Below are 23,262 nucleotides of genomic sequence, written 5' to 3'. Positions count from 1 at the left end.
TTTACAAAGATTATCCCACATAAGACACCAATTACGAGCCACCAAACACATGAAGAAATTACATTTGGAACAAGAAAACTTATTCCAAACTTGTTTTCACAAAGGGACCTCAGCATCCCCTAATAGTTGTCTAGTAATCTCCTAGTACCCAATAGAAACAAAATATTAACCAGACAGGGTACCACCCTAAGCCAAAATATCTAGCCCCAGTAGAGAGTAGCACTCCCTAGAAGCCAAAATACTAGAAAGCTCCTAACAGTCTGCCTCTGAGCCCCTAGGAGGCCAATCTAAAGAGTACTTCCATCTATATCTAACAACAAGACCCAACTGATAAGGAGTCTTATAATTAGCCACTTTATCCCATCCAATAGCAAGAAAAGAATCACATAGAGTCTAAAGATGAGGGTAAATGGATAAGATGAGAGAGTCCCAAGCATCAGACCAAAACAAAGCCTTAAAGACTCCCTTACATATCCAAAAAAGGCCCCTCTTACCAATTGAACACCAATCTTGAGAGTATTCCACACCATAGAGCCATGACCTTAACATGAAGCATGGTAATAGACCAAGGATTAGCACCTATGTTCTACTTATGAGTAATTATACAAGCTCAAAGTTGATTTTGTCTAGAACACCCTCACTAGTAAAGCTTGGCTACTCAAGATAGCAAATCGGAGGCCAAGACCATCCTCCTTCTTAGGACTGCAAATAGTCTCCCAACTTCTCAAACTCCATTTAGAGTTGCACAAATTACCACCCCAAAGAAATTGTTGAGAAAGAGCATCAAATTCCTTGAGAAAGTAAATAGGAGAAGCTTGAACCATGCTTCTATAAATAGGGAGTGCAAGAATAATAGATCAAAGAAGTAGAACACGAGCAACAACAGAGAGCCATCTATGGGTCTAGTTATTTACCTTCTCCTAAAGCTTGTTAATTAAATTCTGCCAAAAGAGTCATGGTTGCCTATAAACAGTGAGAGGAATGCCAAGATATGTCAAAGGGAGTGAACTATTTGAAACTTAAGGATATTAGCAATCCTTCGCTAAATAGGTTTAGAAGTGTTAAAGAAATATATAGAAGAATTGTATTCATTAACTTTTTAGCCTTTCACCACCAAATAAATATCCAAAGTATGTTGGAAGGCTTCAACTTCCTTTACTCAAGCACTTCCCACAAGAGTAGAGTCATCAATAAATTGAAGATGAGAAAGAGAAGGTAAACCATTGCCCTAATGCCACCCTTGGATAGAGTTCTAGGAAACTTGATACTTAATGAATCTACCCAGACCCTCAGCCATAATAAGGAAAAGATAGGGGGAAAGAGGATCACCCTAGCAGAGACCCCTAAAAGCACCAAATAACTGGTAAGGTTGGCTATTAAGAAGAACAAAGAAAGAGGAAGAAGTGACAACTCATAATCCAATTCACCCACTCTGAGCGAAAGCCAAAGGTAAGAAGAATATCCCTTAGAAAGCTCCATTTGACTCTATCATAGGCCTTAGCCATATCCAACTTAATAAACATAGATTGCTGGCTTGAGCTAGCAATAAAGTGGATAGCTTAGTAGCAATAACCACCTTGTCTAAGATTTGTGTTCCTACAACAAAACCTCCTTGTTCTTCTAACATAATAGTAGGCAACCACTTTTTAAGTCTCTTAGCAATCAACTTAGTAATAACTTTGTAAGCCACATTATAGAGAGCAATAGGCCTAAAAAATTCCAATTGATTAGCTCCATCGTTTTTCGGAATAATAACCAAGAAAATCTAAAATTTAGTGCTCAAAGCATCTGTTTGCTAGAATAAGATTCCTTAACAACTTCTAACAAGTCTTGATTAATGATGTCCCAGAAGTCTTGAAAGAATTCAACAAGAAAGCTACTAGGCTAGGAGCTTTTCCCTTAGGCATACCAAAGACCACCTCCTCCAACTCAACCAAAGAGATCATGCACATAAGATAATCATTCATGTCCCGAGAAATAAGGGATGGAATACAAGACAAAATAATATGCTCTTCATTATCATTAGGAGGATAATCCTCAGAGAAGAGGTTAGAAAAGTGCCGAGTAGCCTCCTGAAACAAAGCTGGCAAGGAAGATAATTGGATACCTTCATAATTAACCAAACAAGAAATACAACTCTGATTCCAATGAGATTACATAGTTTTGTGGAAAAAAATAGTGTTCCTATCGCCTTCCTAGAGCCAATCATCTCTAGTTTTTTGCTTCCAGAATATTTCCTTTAGTAGTTCCCATTCTTCCACATCTCTAGAAGCAAGGGATTCAACATTACCCAGATCCTCCAAGAAACCAAGATCCCTAATCTATCTGGTTATGACATCTAGATGCTCCTGAGCGAGCATCTTCATAGAATGAAGGTTCCCAAAACAATCTCTATTCTATTTACTACTCTTAAGTGCTAGACCAATAAATTTCTAGGGTCAAAAATTGATCATTTTTCAACACCTCTATTAAGCCACTTCACAATTGCTTAAGAATCTTATCTTAGCTCAATTCTATTAGCTTGGAACTTTGATAGCATATTCGCTTGAGCAACAATATGTTCAATCTTTTATTTAATTGTAATACTTTTCAATAATACTTTGAACCACTACTTATCTTAACTTGAATCAACTAGATTATACTTTGTTCAATCTTTTATTTAATTATAATACTTTTCAATAATACCTCGAACCACTACTTGGCTTAACTTGGATCAAGTAGATTATACTTTGTTATGAACCAATCAAATAGCGAACTGGGACCTGGCATTTACTCTCTAGATATTCTACCATTGAACAATTATACCGGCTCCTTAGACTAAAAATATCTAAAGCTACTAAAACTTATGTGTGAAATTGACCCCCTATTTATGAACTGATTTTATGAAAAAAGATGCCAGATATTCCGGAATGAAATTTCGATGTATAACCGACCTAGATGCATGCAAATCATGTGCTGTATGGTGGAAATATATTGAATAGATATATTCTTGACACTTTAAATGCCTCGACAAGAAGAGGGGAGAAAACAAATGTGGGGGCATATAGAGAGTGAATGTGTGGAAGAGCAGGTAGAGCTGGTTGACCGTAGGTCCCATTCCAAAGTGCAAGATGGTAATGGACAATATAGTCAATTATTGTACAGGTGTTTCACTCGGAGTGAGATACTGGAATGTGTTTAATGGGAACTTGAACAGACAAATTATTTTACTCCATCCCTCCCGCGGCTATAAGAAGAGATCCGAGAACTGCCTAAAACATCTATTTCGGCCTTCTTTTAAGTTTAGTTTGCCTCCGCTCAGAAACTTTCTCTGCCTTCCTGAGTTCAGGCATCAATTCCTCAAGTGAATCTACCATATATGATATATTTTCATTTCTTTCTTTCTTTTTCAGTAACAATATCCACCTTTCCGGTAGAGTCGCTCACCTCCTGAAATCAATCAAGTTGATAAATGCTATCTGCGGGTGGAATTATTGTGTGTGTTGGTTAAGGAAGTTATCCCTATTTTGTGGGTTAAGTTGTTTAATTGGTGTTGGTATTGTGTTAGGAAGCTTTCTCTATCTTTGAGGGTAGAGTGTTCTTGTTTGTGTGGTGTTTGAAGGTGATCCCCACCTGGTGTATATACTCCTCAATCTCCTCAACTTGGTCTATACTACATAAATACTATCTTTTTAAGCCTGGGCATCTGAATATATATTTGTTTTCTTTGGGATCCAGATTGCACTGCTGTCCCAAGCTCTGGGATTTTCAAAATGGTAATTGTTGTTTATTTTATTTAGATTCTCTTCGCTTTTCTTCAAGGTGTTTTTGTTTATATATTTTGAGTTCGCATTCATTTTTCAGGAAGAAGGGCAGAATTTATCAAAGTTTGCCAGTGGGGGAGTGCTGGACAAGAAAGGAAATCCAGCAGACAGGTCTAAGACTGGTGGATGGACTGCAGCTGCCATTATTTTAGGTAATTTGAGTGCATATTTGATTCACTTTACAATACATATGATGACAGAGTATTCATCAATGTGGATGTGAAAATATTCAGAGTTTGGATATGTGGTAATTGAGTTTCTAGTATACAGATTCATGGATGGTGTGGATCTTAAATGAGTCATAGTTGATATGATTCTAAATGAGTTTATACTAGATAGAGGATGTTATGGTTGAATAAATATTGAGTGTTTTTACTAAGGAATTATATAGGCTAAATTAGTTTAGAGACTCTTAAAAATTATGGATGATGTTGTTCCAGTTAGGAGTTCTTGTTTGATGACTCGAAGCAAAAGCTTGAATGCGTTCGGCCATTGACAACAGGGGATGCCAAAGCATTGAGCTTTTCAAGAATTTGTGTGGTCTTGACAAGTATCTCATGACAAATCTTATTCAGAGGACAGTATAAGTTCTAACCGGTTTTTCTTTTTAATGTACTCTTCAGGAGCAGAACTTTCAGAGAGAATGTGTGTGATAGGCATAGCATCAAACCTGGTCACTTACTTGGTTGGGAAGTTGCATCTCTCAAATGCTGACGCAGCAAATATTGTCACTAATTTTATGGGAACCCTGTACCTGTTGTGCTTGCTTGGAGGATTTGTAGCAGACGCCCTCCTTGGCCGTTTCAAGACAATTGCAATATTTGGCGCAATTCAAGCTCTGGTAAGTCTTAAGCTTTCATGAGAAAAAAATTAGCATTTCAAGCACATCAAATTCATCTTAATCTGGACTTGACACGCATTTTATAGCCGCGTATTCATTATGCATTTGGAGGCATAGATTATTTTTATGATTGTGTTTTTTATCGCTTTTAAAAAGTTGTGCTTTCTCACTAATATGTTGGGCTAAAGCTATTACTCTACCATAACATGGCTCTGTAACTTGCTTTAAAAAAACTTGTAGCCATAAATAATAAATGAACCTTTAATGAGACAATTACCACAAAGTTTACGGTTTTAAGTTAAACTCTGGTATAATTTTTCAAGGAAGCGAAGTTACCATAACAATTGTATGATAGCCATGCTCTGTAATCTCGTTTTCTAGTATTCCAAAAGTTTAGTGGATTTTCATTTAGCTACCATAGAATTTAGTAAACATGTTCTGTAGACAGGATGAGTTTTAGCTTTTTCTCTTTGATTAGGTGATCCATCTTTTAAGCTTCTGGTTCTAATGTTACATGTTGAGACGTCACCTAGAAAGTCTTGTTGAAAGCCCAGCCAATACTCTTTCACTTGATCTTTTGCCGGGAGCAGTAATTGATGACATATTCTCATAAGCCTACAGACCAAATTCCCTATTGGCTTGACAGTTTTAGGTTTTAAGAAGATAAATAGATCATGTAGTAATATCCTTCTTGGTGGGATAATTCAATTGGCTTACCACAGCCCGTGCCACCCTGATATTTTTAGTTTCTGTTTTGAGAACATCCTTCAAATTGATAGCCTGTTTCAGATACTAATACAGGGTGTCATGTTTATCAAATTATCACTAGGTTGAACTCTTTTTGCTATCTATTTTGGCATGTTTTCCTATATTCATGGTGCGTTTTTTTCCCAATCTTTTCTTACTTCTGATACCTAGAGCTCATTGAAGACAAGCCGAATGGTCACCTGATTTATTCTAAGTGAGCTGTGGGCGTTATTTTCATTTCTTCTTTCTATTTGTGTATAAGCTTCATTTGTCTGCCAGATTTTAAGATTAATTCATCGATGTTCTTCATATTTCTGCTTCAGAGAGCTTATTTTTGAATTGAAATGATGTATGATTTGATATTTGCAGGGTGTTGGATTACTGGCCTTTTCGACCTCATTGCCAAGTTTGCAGCCTCCAGCGTGCACAGATAATCACCGGGTTTGTATTCGAGCGAGTGGGAAAATGATGGCATTTCTCTACGCCTCTCTTTATATCACTGCTTTTGGTGTAGGAGGTGTAAAATCAAACGTTTCGGGATTTGGGTCAGATCAGTTTGACAATGAGGATCCAAAGGAGCAGAGAAAAATGATCTATTTCTTCAACAGATTCTATTTCTGCATCAGCATTGGCTCCATGTTTGCAGTCACGGTGTTAGTGTACATACAGGACAATATAGGAAGAGGATGGGGATATGGAATCCCTGCAGGGAGCATGATTTTGGCAGTGGTACTATTGCTTGGGGGCTCATATCTATATAGATTCAGAAAACCTGCGGGAAGCCCTCTTACACAAATAGCCCAAGTCCTTGTTGCAGCATGGAGAAATAGGAGAATGAGTTTGCCTCCTGACCCAAGTCTCCTCAACCAGGATGAAAATGGCAACGGCAGTGATCCTATCAAAAGAAGAACCCTTCACACCAATCAATGCCTGTGAGTGAATTCGTGCATCAATCAATAGAACTATAGGAAATATGTAGAATTAGATGATTTCAGGTCTATATCATTACTATATTCTAGTATATTCACTTGGTCTAGGCGAAGATTTCTTATGATGTCTTGACATAGTCCAATGAGTGACATGGAATCTGATAGAATTCAATTGTTATAGATTTCTAGAAATGACTAGGCCAAATAACATTTTTCTTTTCCTGAGAAAGGCCAATACCATTTTTAAAGAAGAGAGTTTAATGATGTCCATGGCCTCTTCTCTTAAGCCATAATAGAAAAAGTTGGAAAACGTTGCCCAAAACATGGGGAAATATGGAATATGTCTCTTAATAACTAGAAAAAGAAATCAAAACCACTGAATCGAGCCTTCTTTTGCTTTTTCAGGTGCCTAGACAAGGCCGCCATATTGGATCCAGACATGGGAGAAAGTGTAAAAAGTAGCCCTTGGAAGATGGCCACTGTAACGAAGGTGGAAGAAGTGAAGATGGTACTGAGACTCCTGCCTATTTGGTCCACATGCATCATGTTCTGGACAGTCTACTCCCAGATGACAACATTCTCAGTAGAGCAAGCGAACACCATGGACAGAAGAATCGGATCCTTCAAGATTCCAGCAGCTTCCTTGCAAATATTTCTGGTAGGAAGCATTATGCTCTTCACAACTCTAAGTGAAAAGGTCATGGTTCCCTACTTGAGGCGCTTGACAGGAAAGGCGCATGGAATCACCAGCCTTCAGAGGATATCTGTGGGTCTGGTTTTATCAATCTTTGCCATGTTGGCAGCTGCTCTAGGTAATCTCTTCTCATACCACTCATCAATGGCATTCTTTCAAAGTCCACTGAAGAAGCAAGATTAATTATCATTATTTGTTGTGATTAATTATTATTATTACAAGTTTAACTTGATTAGACTCGAACTCAAGACCTTTAAGATAAGAAGCTCACAATTTTATGGCTGTATACCATTTGTGCACATTAACATGATATATTTGTTTTTCTTTTCACAGTGGAGAAGAAACGCCTGAATACAGCAAAAGAATATGGACTGACCCAAAAGCGAACTGCCACTGTTCCGATCAGTGTTTATTGGCTAGTCCCCCAGTTTTTCCTGGTAGGCGCAGGGGAAGCCTTTGCCTATGTTGGTCAGCTTGAATTCTTCATCAAGGAATCCCCAGTAACCATGAAATCAATGAGCACGGGCCTTTTTCTGACCACACTTTCGCTGGGATTCTACTGGAGCAGCCTCTTGGTTACTGTGGTTAATAGGGTCACCAAACATGGGAAGAACAGGGGTTGGCTTCCAAGCAACCTGAACAGCGGAAGATTAGATTACTTCTACTGGCTTCTTGCAGTTTTGAGTATCATTAACCTTGTAATATTCTTCTTCTTTGCCCGCTGGTATAAGTACAAAGAAGAATGGACAGGCAATGAAGAGGATCAGAACTCTGTCAATATGAAAGAATTGAACTCGAGTCTAGAGAAAACAAGAACTGAAGAGCTTGAAGTGTACATGGATGTGTGAGATAATGAAGATTAAAGGAACTTATGTGTAACATTTGAAATATGTTCTGAAGAAATTGTAGCTGCAGAAAAGCTATTTCTGCCATACCTTCAAGGATAGGAAACGGTTTTCATGCTGCAGACTAGCCAAGAGGTCCACAGGGTCCATACGACCCTTGTATGGGAGCATAGAGTAGGGATTTCTTAAGTTTTCCATATATAAATACTGGTCAATGTTTTTTAACCTATATGGATGAGAAGAGTTACTTCCACCATTAGAGTATGTTCTTAAGAGTTGAACACTCGTCACCTAGCAGTCGATATAGAAGCACACATGGAGCATGCAAGGTCCTTGTAAGATCAGGCAGAAGTTGAGGACAGTACTGATCTTTAATGCCAGGTGTTTTAATGACAGAGATCTTCATTGTAGTTCACAGGCTCTTGTCATGGGAACTTATTTTCTGATTGACAAGCAGCAAGCTAACAAATTGTTCTTAATGTTCCCTTGGGCATTTTGTGGAATAGTGAGTTGAAGTTGTGATGTAAGAATAGTATCTTTTGGATTTGTAATCTGAGTTAAAGGTTGCCGAAGATCGAATTTGCATTCAGTTGAGTTTTTACTAATTTTACTTCCGAACTGTTCCTATCATCTCATTGGAGATGACTAGCTCTGTCCTCGTGACTGTTTTGAGCTAGTTGTTTTTTACTGGTCCATCGAACTGTTATGATCAGTTTGGGAAGTTAAATTCATTATTTTTCTTGCAAGGAGTACTGACAGATCGTGTGTTTGGTTCTTCTAGGTCTTTTTCCTCTGTTTTTCGATTGTGTGATTGCAGTTTTAAGGTTATATTCTTACATTCTGTATATGGTTCCGGGCCCTTTCAAAATCTAATTTGTCTAATTTTTTATTATTATAAAGATTATAGTGTTTATATATGTAGTAAAATTTAAAAATAATTCATTTTCTTTTTTATAAAAGGTTTATAGTGTTTGTATATGTAGTAAAATTTAAAAATAATTCATATTATTTCACCCTTTCAAAGAAGAATGTCAATGATTTTGTTTTACAAAAATTTACATATATTTTTTTAGTGATATTTCTATATGAACCTACTTTTTTGGAAAAGGATTTAAGAGCTGTGCATGTTTCAATATTGCGATATTTGATGTAATGCTCAACATTTTGATTGATATAACACTCAAGACTTTAAAGTTGATAATATTCACTATAAGTATTTTGAATGAATTGAATGATTCTAAAGTAACAAATTATATGATAAAACATGACATATGTTAGACTATTATTTTTGGGGGTTCTTTTTAGATACCTTAACAAAATAATATACTTATGTGATAACATATTCGATAAGGTGGGCCTAAAATTTTAATTATCAGAGGTCATCTTAGTTTTGGTTTGATTACTACAATCTAAATTTTGGTTTGATTACTTAAGTCTAAATTTTGGTTTGATTAGCTTGGCCTCTACTTTTTTTGGCCACTTGTTGTCACTGGGTAGTTGTGGAACAATGATAGTTTGGAGAAGTTTGTTTCTCAAATGATTGTTGAAAGGGAGTGGAACACTCCATATGGAATGGGGGGTTCTTACATGCCAAAAGCTAAATATTAAAAACCAACCATATGTGAAAACAAGGTGGAGGCGAAAAAAGTAATTGGCATCACAAGTGAGAAATCAATATTGAGTCTATGCAGAAAGGAACCACCCTTGTAATGATCAAAGATCATGTAACTAATCTTGGAATTCATAATTAATTCAGTAAGGTGTTGTTTCTCTGGTCCAGTGAGCATTGTGTTATCTATCATCATTTGTGACTTATAATTCTAACTCATTTCATACATTATGTTATACATTACAAATTTGGAGTTGGGGGTGTTGAATGAAGGGAAGGCAAAGCTTTTGAGATTATGTTAACATGTATGATGTTTAATAATATCAAGTTTCCACAATCCATTGTTAATGATGATGTTGCTTCTGGATTCGATTGTGTAAGTTTTTTCTTCTCTTGTCCCATTTTTAAATTTCTTTCTTTCTTTTCATTTCCTTCTTCCTCTGCCTCGTGTTGTGTGCTCCTCCTCCCCCTCTCTTCTTCTTTTTATTCTGCTTGGCTTGGCTAGTCTGCATACTTTTTTACTTCCTTCTCTCATCCTGATGATGGATCACAGAGTGTGATCCGAAACGTTGATGATAAAAAAACTTACACAATCGAATCCAGAAGCAACATCATCATGTATGATGTTTGATACCTCTATAATTGAGGACATTGTTTAAAGGCCTTCATAATGATTGCTAACAAATATTGAGAGATTGTATGCTCACTTTAATAAAATCTATATTTCAAATTGAACTTCCTATCATTATTCTTTGTTTTTTTATATTAAAGTAGCCAAAACAAGGGGGTTGGCCCTTAAAAAAAAAATTGTAGTCCCACCAATAGACTACCAATAACTAGATTAACAACACATCACACTTTTTAGCTTTAATATTAAAAAATATTAAAACCCCTAACTTGTCCATCCCAAACAAGTTCTTCATAACCATCATATCTAAACTACTATTAATCATATTATAATTGTTTTTAAAATCAAAGTTTAGATAGTAGCCATGTGAACTAAACCTCTGTAAAGCATAATATCTTAAACATAATAAAACTAAAGCCATATATGACTAGTTCAGAGTATAACAAGTTAGAACATTTTAACACAAACAGATCATCAAAATTAAATCATATAAAACTAAAGGCCTAATTCTTGGCCTTTTCAGTTCCTCTCCTTCCCAACAACACCTTTGCCCAATCATCCATGAGGAAACCATACAATTTTTTTGAATCCTTTGTACCATGGCCATTCTCCTTATCTCGTTGGAGCACCTAGATCGTGGTAGCTTCTACATGTGCAACCTTCATAGCAAACTGAGACAAGCTCTTGAAGTTCTCATATGAGGTAGAAAAAAGGGTTTTAAGTTCTTCCATCTCACTACTGGTTGCTTCCATAGTACTAGTCAACCCTTGATAATCAATGTATTTCCATTTAGGAATATCCTTTTCCAAAACCCGCATCATTGTGGGGTTAGGAAAAAATTCTCTTTATCTTTTTCATCAATCCTCCCTAAATAAGTGGTAGTCATCAGAGAGGTTTTCATGTTAGTTTGGGTGAGGAGCAGGGGTAAAATCAAAGGTATTCATAGTAAAGCTTGCTAAGAAATGAGTAGAATCTTTTTCTCATCTCCTCTTTCTTTTTAGTATTTTCCTCCTCTGGTTCTGATGGCTCCTCCACATAATCATCTTCCTCCTCCTCCTCTTTTCTACTAATATACTCCCTCCTAGTTTTCTTCCTCCTTGGTTTTGTCTTTTCACTCTCTCTAGAGCCCAACTCTTCCTCATCCACATTCAAATTCCTATTCTCAATTTTTTTTTTGCATGGATTATCTCTCAGAAAGTCTTCCCAACCTTTCTACAACCATGACTCCAACAAATCAATCTCAAAAAAAATTGAACTTTTTATTTTTTTGCTAGTAACTTGGGTTCCTTCCAAGATATTATTATGTTTTTTGGAATTAGCAGAGGAAAAGATGAAAGTTCTATAGTCAAAGAATGAGCCCTTGATGGAAAATGGTGAAATTTTTACTTTTCTTCTTTCTCTCCCTAACATCCATTACAGTAGATTCCAATTTGTGGATGAGGAAAAATCTAATAGACATTATATCATGGTTGCAAAGTTGATTTAGTAAAGGGAAATGGAAAAAATAACAAACCCCAAATCATCCTTCTAAAGTTAGGTATAGTTTCATTACATGACTAGACATAACCCATTCTAGGGTTTACGAAGCTTGTCTTGGTTGAAACCCCCTTCGTGTCTAACATTGAAGAATTGTCTTTTTTTATTTCTCTTTGAAGAATTATTATCTTTTATTAGTAGTGAGATTGCTAGTATAAGCATGGAATTTATATTTTCTCGGCGAGTTACTATTTTAGTTTGAGTTTCTTCAATTTTGAGGGCAAGGTTAATTTTGTTTGATTAGGGTGTGAACATTGAATTTTTTCAAGATGACATTAGAGATTAATTTCCTAAAAGTGGTGATAGATCATCAATCATGAGGTGGTTAGACACCAATATCTATGGGTGAGAGGAGCATTAAGTGGTTTGTTGAGAAGAGCTCAAAAATACTATTGCGGGTAGGAGAGAGTCGTGAACAATTGAGGACTAGGGTTGTGAAAAGTTAGTTCAAGAAGGAAGACAAGATCATATGGGATTATGAGTGGATAAGATTACTACACAAGTAAGGATGGGGATTAAGTTAATAAGGTTCATAATCATTCTATCTAGGGATGAGTATTGGGATGGTGTGGAGAAAAGAAAACTCAATGAGATGTTGAACATAACTAGAAGAAGAGTGGATGCATTGGAAAATATATCTTTTTCTAATCATCTTGTGATTGAAGGTAATGGAAGACAAAATGCAAAAAATAAAATAAGTATAGAAATTGCAGTAGATGAGTCAAAGGTTGAGATAAAGTGTTGAATGATGCACAAAGTGTTGGAGATTGTTCTTTATGTTGTGCCTGACGTTGTTTCTTTGGTGAGCTTCCCACCTTCACTAAGCATTATGGACCAAGACAGGGGGAAGGTGATGCGCTTGATTAGCTTCTCTTGTATGGTTTTATCTAATCTTTTCCTATTGTAATGTTCTTCCTCTATGATGTGCTTCTTGTTATATGTTTTGTCTAGATTGCTTGAAATGATCTTTGTTGTTCCATTGACACAAGGTGATATAGGGATCAAACAAGTTGCACTCATTCTTCTATCTATACCTCTCTTATTCTATATTTTCTTACACGTTTTGTTGTACAGTGTCATTGCTTGTAAATGTGCCTTTGTGTAGTCCTTTTAGAAAACATTATCACATAGTAGTATCAAATTAGTTTTTGTATTTGCAATGCCAACCGAAAAAGACTCTTCTTCATAACTCTTATGTGTTTTTTCTCTATTATGTTGTAGGTCTATTTTCTTTGGGGAATGATGAGATTTCATATCTACCATAGTATTTTATATATTATCATATGATTATATTGACCCCATAATTGGTAGACATGTGCCTATTTCCCTTGATGTGTCCTTGTGGAAATTTCATAGTGAAAATGTCTCTAGTAGATGCATGTGCACTTTGTTAAAGTCATTGCTCCTATTCAGGCATTAGTAATTGCTTTAACATGGGGGCATACACTTCACTCAAATTTCTCATACACACACTATGATCTTTTGCATATTTGGATCCCTTATTATAACAACTTGTAAGGCTTGATTCCTCCATTTTGGATCCCTTTTTGGATTGCTAACAATCTCGAAGGCCCAAATCCTACATTTTCATATTTGGGTAAGTGCACCAAGTTGTGGTGCCAAAAGAGGGGTATAAGTGGACACCTTTTTCCCAAAATCAACAATTTTTGAACTTCAACAAGAATTTGAAGATAGTTATGATCAAAATTTTAAGATATGACAAAAACAAAAGTCATAATCCTTTGAATCTAGTTTCTAAACTACTAATTTTTTTTCAAAATGGTTTAGTTTTAGGTCCTCAAAAAAGGGGCCCACAGAAAGTGGTACTATTTATTCCAAAAAAAAAAACACAGTACAAAGTATGGCCCCCCTAAAATTTTAATTTTTTTTTTGAAATTCTTTAATCGCTTTGGTCAAAAGTTACTTAACACTATGTAGTTTATCGTAGATTTTTTGGGTAATTTTATAATGTGTATTTTTTTTAATGAATTTTTTAACTAGAGACATCCCAAAAATGTGAAATATCTGTGTGCTCCCCCTAGAATAATTTTTTTTTTTTTTTTTTTTTTAAAGGGGTAAACGCTTTGACCTGGAGCTATGAACCAGTGAGGCCACAAACGGGGGACCTCATCCCCATGAGATTTGAACCTTGATGGCAAAGATAACAACACAACAACTTAACCATCACAACATGCCACTATTGGCAAAAGGGTTTGTGGTAACCTAGTGTGACTCGAACCGGAGTTGATGCATAGCACCGGGATCATTAGCCTAACACTACGCCTCACGACTCGCCTTCACACCAACTCGGCTATTCACTCACCTTTAAAGGGTTTGTGGTAACCTAGTGTGACTCAAACCGGAGTTGATGCGTAGCACCGGGATCATTAGCCTAACACTACGCCTCACGACTCACCTTCACACCAACTCGGCTATTCACTCACCCTTAAAGGGTTTGTGGTAACCTAGTAACCTAGTGTGACTCGAACCGGAGTTGATACGTAGCACCGAGATCATTAGCCTAACACTACGCCTCATGACTCGCCTTCACACCAACTCGGCTATTCACTCACCCTTAAAAGGGTTTGTGGTAACCTAGTGTGACTCGAACTGGAGTTGATGCCTAGCACCGAGATCATTAGTTTAACACTACGCCTCACGACTCGCCTTCAAACCAACTCGGCTATTCACTCACCCTTTCCCCCCCCTAGAATAATTGAAAACTAATCTAAAATCAATTTTTTTTTCCAAAGTGTGTAGAATGGAGTCTAGTTTCTAAAAAACTAAGTTGTTGCAAAATTCAATGAACGAGCTAAAATCTATAGCCCAATTAGTACATGGTGGTTTTTGACAAAAAATGAACATACATTCAAAAGAAATTATAGATGAAAGGCTTGAAATAGTTCAAATTAAAAATAAATTATATGGTTATATAGCTAACATAAAGACCTACAATGTCATGTAATCTGATCTTATCGATGCCCAACCATGAGGAATCTTGAAGGAGAGAACACAAGAAAAATCAATCATTTTTTGTATGTTTGCAGAAAAACACATCTCAGAGCTATTTATAAACTCCAAACCTTTGGATTGGATCTCCAAGGCAAAACCAAGCCTTAGGCTTGGTTTTAATGCAAAGCTTTGAATAGCACATACGCCCTATTTGAAGCATTTGAATTTTGGTCTCAATAGCACGTGCTCGCTATATTGCACACACACTATTGAGACTTAAATAGTGCATAGAGAAGGAAGAAGAGATGCAAAGAAAGAACAAGAGAGAGTGGGGGTTTGTGGGGGGGATGGCTACATGTGTGTGAGAGAGAGAGAGATAGAGAGAAAGTAGGGGATGGGAGAGGGGAGAGAGTAGGGGACGGGAGATAGAGGAAGTAAGAAAGAGTAGGGGTGGTAGAGAGAGTACGGGATGGGAGAGAGAGGAAGTGAGAAAGAGTGGGGGTGGCAGAGAGAGTACGGGATGGGAGAGAGAGGAAGTGTGAGAGACAGTAGGGGTGGCAAAGAGAAATTATGGAATGGGGAAGAGAGATTGAAAGTATGGGATGGGAGAGAGAGGAAGTGTGAGAGAGAGTAGGTGTGGTAGAGAGAGAGTACAAGGTGGGAGAGAGAGATTGAGAGTAGGGGATGGGAAGAGAGAGATTGAGAGTAGGGATGGGGGAGAGAGAGAGTAGGTGGTGGGAGATAGAGTGGGAGAGGGAGAGCGAGAGAGAGGAGGATGGGAGTGCATGTGTGTGAAAGAGAGAGAGTAGGTAATGGGAGAGGGGGGAGAGAGAGTAGTTCAAGAGAGAGTAGGGGATGGGAGAGAGAGTAGGCGATGGGAAAGGGAGTGGGAGAGGGAGAGAGGGGGGATGGAAATGTGTGTAAGAGAGAGCGAGAGTAGGGGATAGGAGAGAGTGAAAATGTGTGAGAGAGAGAGAGTAGGGGGTAGTAGAGAGAGAGTAGAGAGGGAGAGTGAGAGTGAGAGAGAGAGTGAGAGTGAGAGTGAGAGAGAGAGAGTAGGTGGTGGGAGAGGGAGTGGGAGAGGGAGAGCGAGTGAGAGACAAAGTAGGGGATGGGAGAGGAGAGTGGGGGGATGGGTGTGTGAGTGAAAGAAAGAGAGTAGGGAATGGGAGGGGGGAGAGAGATAGAGAGAGAGTAGGGGATGGGAGAGAAAGAGAGTAGGCAATGGGAGAGGGAGTGGGAGAGGGAGAGAGAGGGGGGATGGGAGTGTGTGTAAGAGAGAGAGTGTGTGAGAGAGTAGGGGTGGAAGAGAGAGTGAGAGTAGGGGATGAGAGAGAGAGAGAGAGAGAGAGAGAGAGAGAGAGAGAGAGAGAGAGAGAGAGTAGGCAGTGGGAGAGGGAGTGGGAGGGAGAGAGAGGGGGAATGGGAGTGTGTGTAAGAGAGACAGAGTAGGGGATGGGAGAGAGTAGGTGGTGGGAGAGGGAGTGTGTGAGAGAGAGAGAGGGGGGAATGGGAATGTGTGTAAGAGAGATAGAGTAGGGGATGGGAGAGAGTGTGAGAGAGAGTAGGGGGTGGTAGCGAGAGAGAGAGAGAGAGAGAGAGAGAGAGAGAGAGAGAGAGTAGGGGATGGAAGAGAGAAAGTGAGAGTAGGGGATGGGAGAGAGAAAGTAGAGAGGGAGAAAGAGTACTTGAGAGAAAGATAGTAGGTGGTGCAAGAGGGAGTGGGAGAGGGAGAGAGAGGGGGGATGGGAGTGTGTGTGATAAATCTAGAGAGTAGGGGATGGGAGAGGAGAGAGAGGGGGGATGAGAGTGTGTGTGCCTATGAAAGAGAGAGAGTAGGGAATGGGAGAGGGGAGATAGAGAGTAGGGGATGGGGGAGAGAGAGTAGGCAGTGGGAGAGGGAGAGAGAGGGGAGGATGGGAATGTGTGTAAGAGAGAGAGTAGGGGATGGGAGAGAGAGTGGAGGATGGGAATGTGTGTAAGAGAGAGAGTAGGGGATGGGAGAGAGTGGGAGTGTGAGAGAGAGTGGGTGGTGGCAGAGAGAGATCATACAGGACGGGAGAGACAGAGTGAGAGTAGGGGATGGGAGATTGTGAGAGAGAGTAGGGGATGGGAGAGAGTGAGAGTGAGAGTAAGGGATGGGAGAGAGAGAGTAGAGACAGAGAGAGAGAACTTGAGAGAGAGATAGTAGGCGGTAGGAGAGGGAGTGGGAGAGTGAGAGGGATAGAGATGGGGGGATGGGAGTGTGTGTGATAGATCTAGAAAGTAGGGGATGGGAGAGAACAGAGTGGGGGGATAAGAGTGTTTGTGTCTATGAAAGAGAGAGAGTAGGGGATGGGAGAGGGGAGAGAGAGAGTAGGGGATGGAGGATAGAGAGTAGGAAATGGGAGAGGGAGAGAGTGAGAGTAAAGGATGGGAGAGAGTGTGAGAGAGAGTAGGGGATGGGAGAGAGTGTGAGAGAGAGTAGGGAGAGGGAGATAGAGAGAGGGGGATGGGAGTGTGTGTGACATATCTAGAGAGTAGGGGATGGGAGAGAAGAGAGAGGGGGGAGATGAGTGTGTGTGTGTGTGTGTGTGTGTGTGTGTGTGTGTGTGAAAGAGAGAGAGTAGGGGATGGGAGAGAGTGTGAGAGTGTGAGAGAGAGTAGGGGGTGGTAGGGAGAGAGTATGAGATGGGAGAGAGAGAGTGAAAGGATGGGAGAGAGTAAGAGTGAGAGAGAGTAGGGGGTGGCAGAAAGAGAGAGTATGGGATGGGAGAGATAGAGTGAAAGGATGGGAGAGAGTGTGAGAGAGAGTAGGGGATGGGAGAGAGTGTGAGAGATTTTTGGGGATGGGAGAGAGAGTAATCTAGTAGGGGATGGGAGAGAGAGAGAGTAGGCAGTGGGAGAGGGAGTGGGAGAGGAGGAGAGAGAGGAGGGATGGGAGTTTGTGTGAGAGATCTAGAGAGTAGGGGATGAGAGAGGGGAGAGAGGGGGGATGGGAGTGTGTATTTGTAAAAGAGAGAGTTTAGGGGATGGGAGAGGGGAGAGAGAGTAGCGAGAGAGAGAGAGAGAGAGAGAGAGAGAGAGAGAGAGAAGCAGATGGGAGAGAGAGACTAGGTGGTGGGAGAGGAAGTGGGAGAGGGAGAGAGAGGGGGGGATGGGAGTGTGTGTAAGAGAGAGTAGGGGATGGGGAGAGTGTGAGAGAGAGTAGGAGGTGGTAGAGAGAGAGAATGGGATGGGAGAGAGAGAGTGAGAGTAGGGGATGGGAGAGAGTGTGTGAGAGAGTAGGGGATGGGAGAGAGTGTGAGAGAGAGTAGGGAGAGGGAGATAGAGAGAGGGGGATGGGAGTGTGTGTGATAGATCTAGAGAGTAGGAGATGGGAGAGAAGAGAGAGAGGGGGGATGGGAGTGTGTGTGTGTCTATGAAAGAGAGAGAGTAGGGGATGGGAGAGAGTGTGAGAGTGTGAGAGAGAGTAGGGATGGCAGAGAGAGAGAGAGTACGGGATGGGAGAGACAGAGTGAAAGGATGGGAGAGAGTGAGAGAGAGAGAGTAGGGTGTGGTAGAGAGAGAGTATGGGATGGGAGAGACAAAGTGAAAGGATGGGAGAAAGTGTGAGAGAGTAGGGGATGGGAGAGAGTGTGAGAGAGAGTTGGGGATGGGAGAGAGAGAGTAGAGAGGGAGAGAGAGAGTAGAGAGGGAGAGAGAGAACTTGAGAGAGAGAGAGAGAGAGAGAGAGAGAGAGAGAGTAGGCAGTGGGAGAGGGAGTGGGAGAGGAGGAGAGAGAGGGGGGATGGGAGTGTGTGTGAGAGATCTAGAGAGTAGGGGACAAGAGAGGAGAGAGAGAGGGGGATGGGAGTGTGTATCTATAAAAGAGAGTTTAAAGGATGGGAGAGGGGAGAGAGAGTAGCCTGAGAGAGAGAGAGAGTAGCGGATGGGAGAGAGAGACTAGGTGGTGGGAGAGGGAGTGGGAGAGGGAGTGTGTGTAAGAGAGAGTAGGGGATGGGAGAGAGAGTAGGAGGGGCAGAGAGAGAGAACAGGATGAGAGAGAGAGAGAGAGTGAGAGTAGGGGATGGGAGAGAGTGTGAGAGAGAGATAGTAGGCAGTGGGAGAGGGAGGATGGGAGTGTGTGTGAGAGATCTAGAAAGTAGGGGATGGGAGAGGAGAGAGGGTGAGAGAGAGAGAGAGTAGGTGGTGGGAGAGGGAGGATGAGAGAGAGAGTAGAGGATGGGAGAGGGGAGAGAGAGTAGGGAATGGGAGAGGGGAGAGAGAGTAGGGAGAGAGAGGGTTGGTGGGATAGAGAGGGATGTGTTTTGACATAGTGTATACGTGCTTTATAGGGCGTATGCACTATAGTGTGTACGCACTATGTGAAATCACCCAAAAATGCTCAAAAAGAAACTTTCGGGCCCATTTCATCCATTCTCTACTTTTGGCCTATTGTGCATTTTGTTATTCTGATAGAAATCATAGGTTTCAACATAGCCAACACTATTTGAAGGCTTTTTGAAAGTAGCAAACACCAAATTCAATCATTGGATATGTGATTTGAAGACTTTTTGAATATTCCTTGTATAGAAAAGGTTAGTGCAATCCTTTTTAAATATTGTTTGTTGATATATAGATACAAATTTGATTATAATTTGACATGTTGTTTAATATATAGTGAGTTCATTGAAATTTGTATGTTTGAATGAAATGTTATTTTGAAATGGTTAGAACTTTGACAAGTTGTTTGATATATATTGTGTATTCATTCAAATAATTGTAATATTTATATGTATTTGAATAATTTGTAATTTACACATTGTAAGTAATTCAGGTGTTTGAATAATTTGGCATGTAGAAATCATCATCATGCTAAGGAAGAAACCAAAAACTCAAACAAATGAAGATAGGGAGAGAGATTTGGCAATTAAAAGAGATAAAATGAAACTACTACGTGAACAAAGAAAATTGCAAAGCAATAATGAAGAATTGACTTTTGAAGAGGATCAAGAACCACCAATACAAAGAAACAAAGAGGAAGAATTGGAAAGACAAAGAGAACAAATGAGACTATTATGCTCAAGAATACAATTGAATTGTGAAGCTACACCATATTTCAATGTTGGAGTCATATCATCCTCTCATGTTGAAGAGACACTAATTTGTAGATTTGGCATTGTACACACTACATCATGTCATGTTGAAGGCACAACATCAACACATCAAGTAGGTGATATTCCATCTTTTGCATCTTATTGCCAAGGCACATCATCTTTGGTTCAAGGTACACAATACATTCAAACTTATGTTGATGTTCAAAATTTTGAGGGAATGGAAGAGATTATAACACCTTCTAGAATTCATTTTAGAAGACCAAAATATTTGATTGATATTGGTACTAACATTTGAAATCAATGCCTAACAAGATTAGCAAGTGTACTTGTCAAAGAAAAGTTAATCATATGTGGAGATTATTTTTTGAAGAATTAAATATTATAGGTCAATGCTAATTATTTGTTGAAATGATGAGGAATTTGAAATTTAGGCCTATCATGAAGATTCTTGGGCTAAGAATGATGGACAATTCAAATGAAAAAAACATTGTAAAGAATCTAATGAGTGCTTATGACAAAGTGGGTTCTAAATCATGCACCAAAGATAGTAATATCACAATATGAGTACTTACATTGACAATAGTAAGTAGCCAAATGAAGAAAGCTTGACTCATGAGAAAGACAAGAAAAATATTAAAAATTGGTAGAGGTACTCTAAGGAGAGCCATGCTAAGGCGTGAGAGATTGAAAGATCTAACAAAAAATGAGTTATGGACATTTAGTGGTAGACTACCGCAAAAGGATAAAGAAATTAGTGAAGCTTTGAAATCATTGATCGAAGATTTTTGGAAAAATAACACACGTGTTTCCCCTAATCAAAGAGATGTTGTAAGAAGGAGGATTGGTAGCCAAAATCGTGACCCACATGTGAAACATTTTTTGGACTCAACTCAGACATAATTTTTTGCAAAATTTTTTGGTATGTATCCTCAAATTCGAATAACTCAAATATTTTTTGAGATGGGTAAACCTTTTTGTGTCAAGATAAATCACACACACACAACTTGTTGTTGTAGGATACATATTGAATTTTCTAACCATTTTGATGTTTTAAGGCATATATGTGTGTTTTTGCATTCTAAATTTGTTTTGCAAGATTGTGACATGAATGAGCCACCAAGATCTTCAAGGGAATTCATATGTAACATTTTATGTGAAATAGGGGACGACCAAAATTTTTACAAGACATAATGCTTGGATGGTACATGCTTATTTTGTGGTTCTTTGAAACTTTTATCAACTTGTCAACATATGGATAGTACACATGCAATTGGAAATGAAATAGTAGATGACAAAAATTTTAAGATAGTGACATATGCTCTAAAAGATGGGAAATAGGGCAAAAGATGTGATTTAGTCATTGAAAAGATTCTAGTGTATGAGTTCATGAAGGTTTTTCGTGAAAAGATTATTTACAAGTATGCAAGGCATACACATAGAGCTCCATGGCTGAATTTGCAATTCAAGTTGTGCAAGGATATGTTTTCACTAGATACCATTGTTTTGATTGTAGACTTCATAGAGAACTACACACTACAACCACAAAATGAGGTGCAAGCAAAGTATTAAACTTCTCAACAGGTTTCCATATTTGTTCACATAACATTCATGCATTCACCTACAAGTATAAAGGATGACAAGAATATTTTGAGGGAGTACCAATTTTACATTAGCGATGATCGATCACATTCTACAGAGTTTGTACAAGGTTGTTTTCAACTATTTTATGGAGATTTGGCTAACATGGGCATCACATATCGTCAACACATTATTTGGTCAGACAATTGTGCATCTCAATTCAAGAATGCATAGATGTTCTATTGGTTAAGCAAGATTCATAGGTTGTGTAGAATTCAATATATGTGGATTTTATAGAAGCTAGTCATGGAAAGGGAGAGCATGATGGTGCAAGCACATACATCAAAAGAGCCTTAGCTCATGAAGAACTAAAGTTCAAAGATAAAGAAATATTGATAGATGCAAAATCCATCGTCTAGTGGTGTAACACTATAATGGGTCTAGGTAAGGAAGGTGATTCTACGGTTTGTAGTTTTTTTGGTTGATAGATAATACTAACATTGTACCATATCAAGATTGTTGCACACTAACAGGATGCAATGAGTTTAATTCTTTTAGAAGCTCTGATGTAGGTTCATGGAGTATCCACACACAAAAAATGGCATGCTATTGTCCATCATGTACAGAGAAAAATTGGGATGACTGTGAGTTGACTGAATGGGTGGACAAATGGGATATACGGGTTTTGGACCCAATTGACACCTATCGTCGCCCACAAGCACTGGAAATGGTATAGATGGATTCATCTATTGACTTTGACTGCTTGTCTAATCTAGTGCAACCTAATAAGATATACATTTATATATCTTTTTAATTTCAATATGTAACTTTATAACTTTTACCTAAGTATTTTCTAAATTAATGATCGTATTTTGTACATTTGTCACTACAGGCCATGTTTTTTCTATTATTGCACCTAAAGACAATGAAGAAGGGATAGATTATTATTTGTGTCATTGTGTCCAAGCCAAACAAGAATTGGATGACTCAGTTATAGATGGTGAAGGTTTAGAGTACCATGTTAGTGCGGTGGTTGTAACCGACACATGGCTTAGATGATATTCTATGAAGAACCCTAACTTGTGGTTATTTGAGGATTGGAAAACAAAGAGGGAGATTCTTCATTATTCAAACCTTTTTTTCGCATCAAATGTCCACTTGATAAAATATGGTGGAAAATCACATAATAAGATTCTTTGGAAAGTTCACGATTCAGACCACGAGGCAATACTTGAGATATTATAATGTAGAGCAGATCTAGTTGGCTCATTAGATTGAATAGGGAGAGAGGGAGAGAGAGAAAGAGTGATCAATTCCAGGATCCAAATACAATGTTGCAACCTCTCCCCCAAGAATGTCCACATGACAAGGTGCGTATTATTATTATGTGTAAGTGACGAGATAAGTTTAAATCATAGATTTTATATTTTGATTTGTTTAGGATCTAGATACATTATTTGAATTTATATTAGATTCTTTAATAGGACCCATTTTTAGATTTGTCATTTGAATAAGTAAAAGTTTAGAATTTGTTGTTTAGATCAAAATGTAATGAAAGAATATAAAAATTGTTAGAATGTGAATGCTTTGTGATGTAAAGTCATGATTGTGTGCATGTAACTAGAAACTTCAAAATGGTGAAAGCAAGGATACAATGGGAGAAGTTTTCAATACTTATCAAGAAATGGTTATCATATACCTTAGAAAGAAAGGATTTGTACAAATGGATAATTCTTAATGACAAGCCAGATTCAATTTTTGTCATTCTCTAATTTTAGTGGATTAATCTTATCTTAGATTTTTTACTATGCTAATTTTTCATTTGCTGGTCACCAAAGAAGAGGGCTAATAAAGTCGAAGCACCAGTGATAAAGGGTGAGACACCAAAATCATTTGTGAAATGATATTATCAATTCATGTCCTCAATGTTTATTAGTGCTTTTTGTTCAAGTACCATTGTGTGTTAATCATCTTATGTCTGGGATTGTAGAGGATCACAATCATCAAAAAGTAAGAAGGAAA

General features: G+C 38.5%; 1 protein-coding gene across 1 annotated transcript; it reads left to right on the top strand.

The window, feature by feature from the left end:
- Window positions 1–3,258: 3,258 nt before the first annotated feature.
- LOC149564843 (protein NRT1/ PTR FAMILY 6.4-like) lies at window positions 3,259–8,605 on the top strand. Its single transcript, XM_089818414.1, has 6 exons — window positions 3,259–3,755; window positions 3,844–3,955; window positions 4,427–4,644; window positions 5,761–6,323; window positions 6,726–7,132; window positions 7,348–8,605. Exons 1-6 carry the CDS (start codon window positions 3,753–3,755, stop codon window positions 7,860–7,862), a joined length of 1,818 nt encoding a protein of 605 aa, XP_089674540.1. The 5' UTR covers window positions 3,259–3,752; the 3' UTR covers window positions 7,863–8,605.
- The last annotated feature ends 14,657 nt before the right edge of the window (window positions 8,606–23,262 follow it).

The sequence above is a fragment of the Cupressus sempervirens genome, chromosome 3 (assembly GCF_028749045.1).
Source record: "Cupressus sempervirens isolate cs-2001-9-10 chromosome 3, ASM2874904v1, whole genome shotgun sequence".
NCBI classification, from domain to species: Eukaryota; Viridiplantae; Streptophyta; class Pinopsida; order Cupressales; family Cupressaceae; genus Cupressus; species Cupressus sempervirens.
The sequence above is the reverse complement of the archived record's forward strand: the minus strand, read 5'-3'. Positions and strand labels throughout refer to the sequence as shown.

Bases quoted from the DNA above. Each gene is read 5' to 3' on its own strand.
- LOC149564843 (XM_089818414.1), top strand. The intron at 6,324-6,725 runs GTGAGTGAATTC...TTGCTTTTTCAG, and splicing joins CTTCACACCAATCAATGCCT to GTGCCTAGACAAGGCCGCCA. The intron at 7,133-7,347 runs GTAATCTCTTCT...TTCTTTTCACAG, and splicing joins CATGTTGGCAGCTGCTCTAG to TGGAGAAGAAACGCCTGAAT.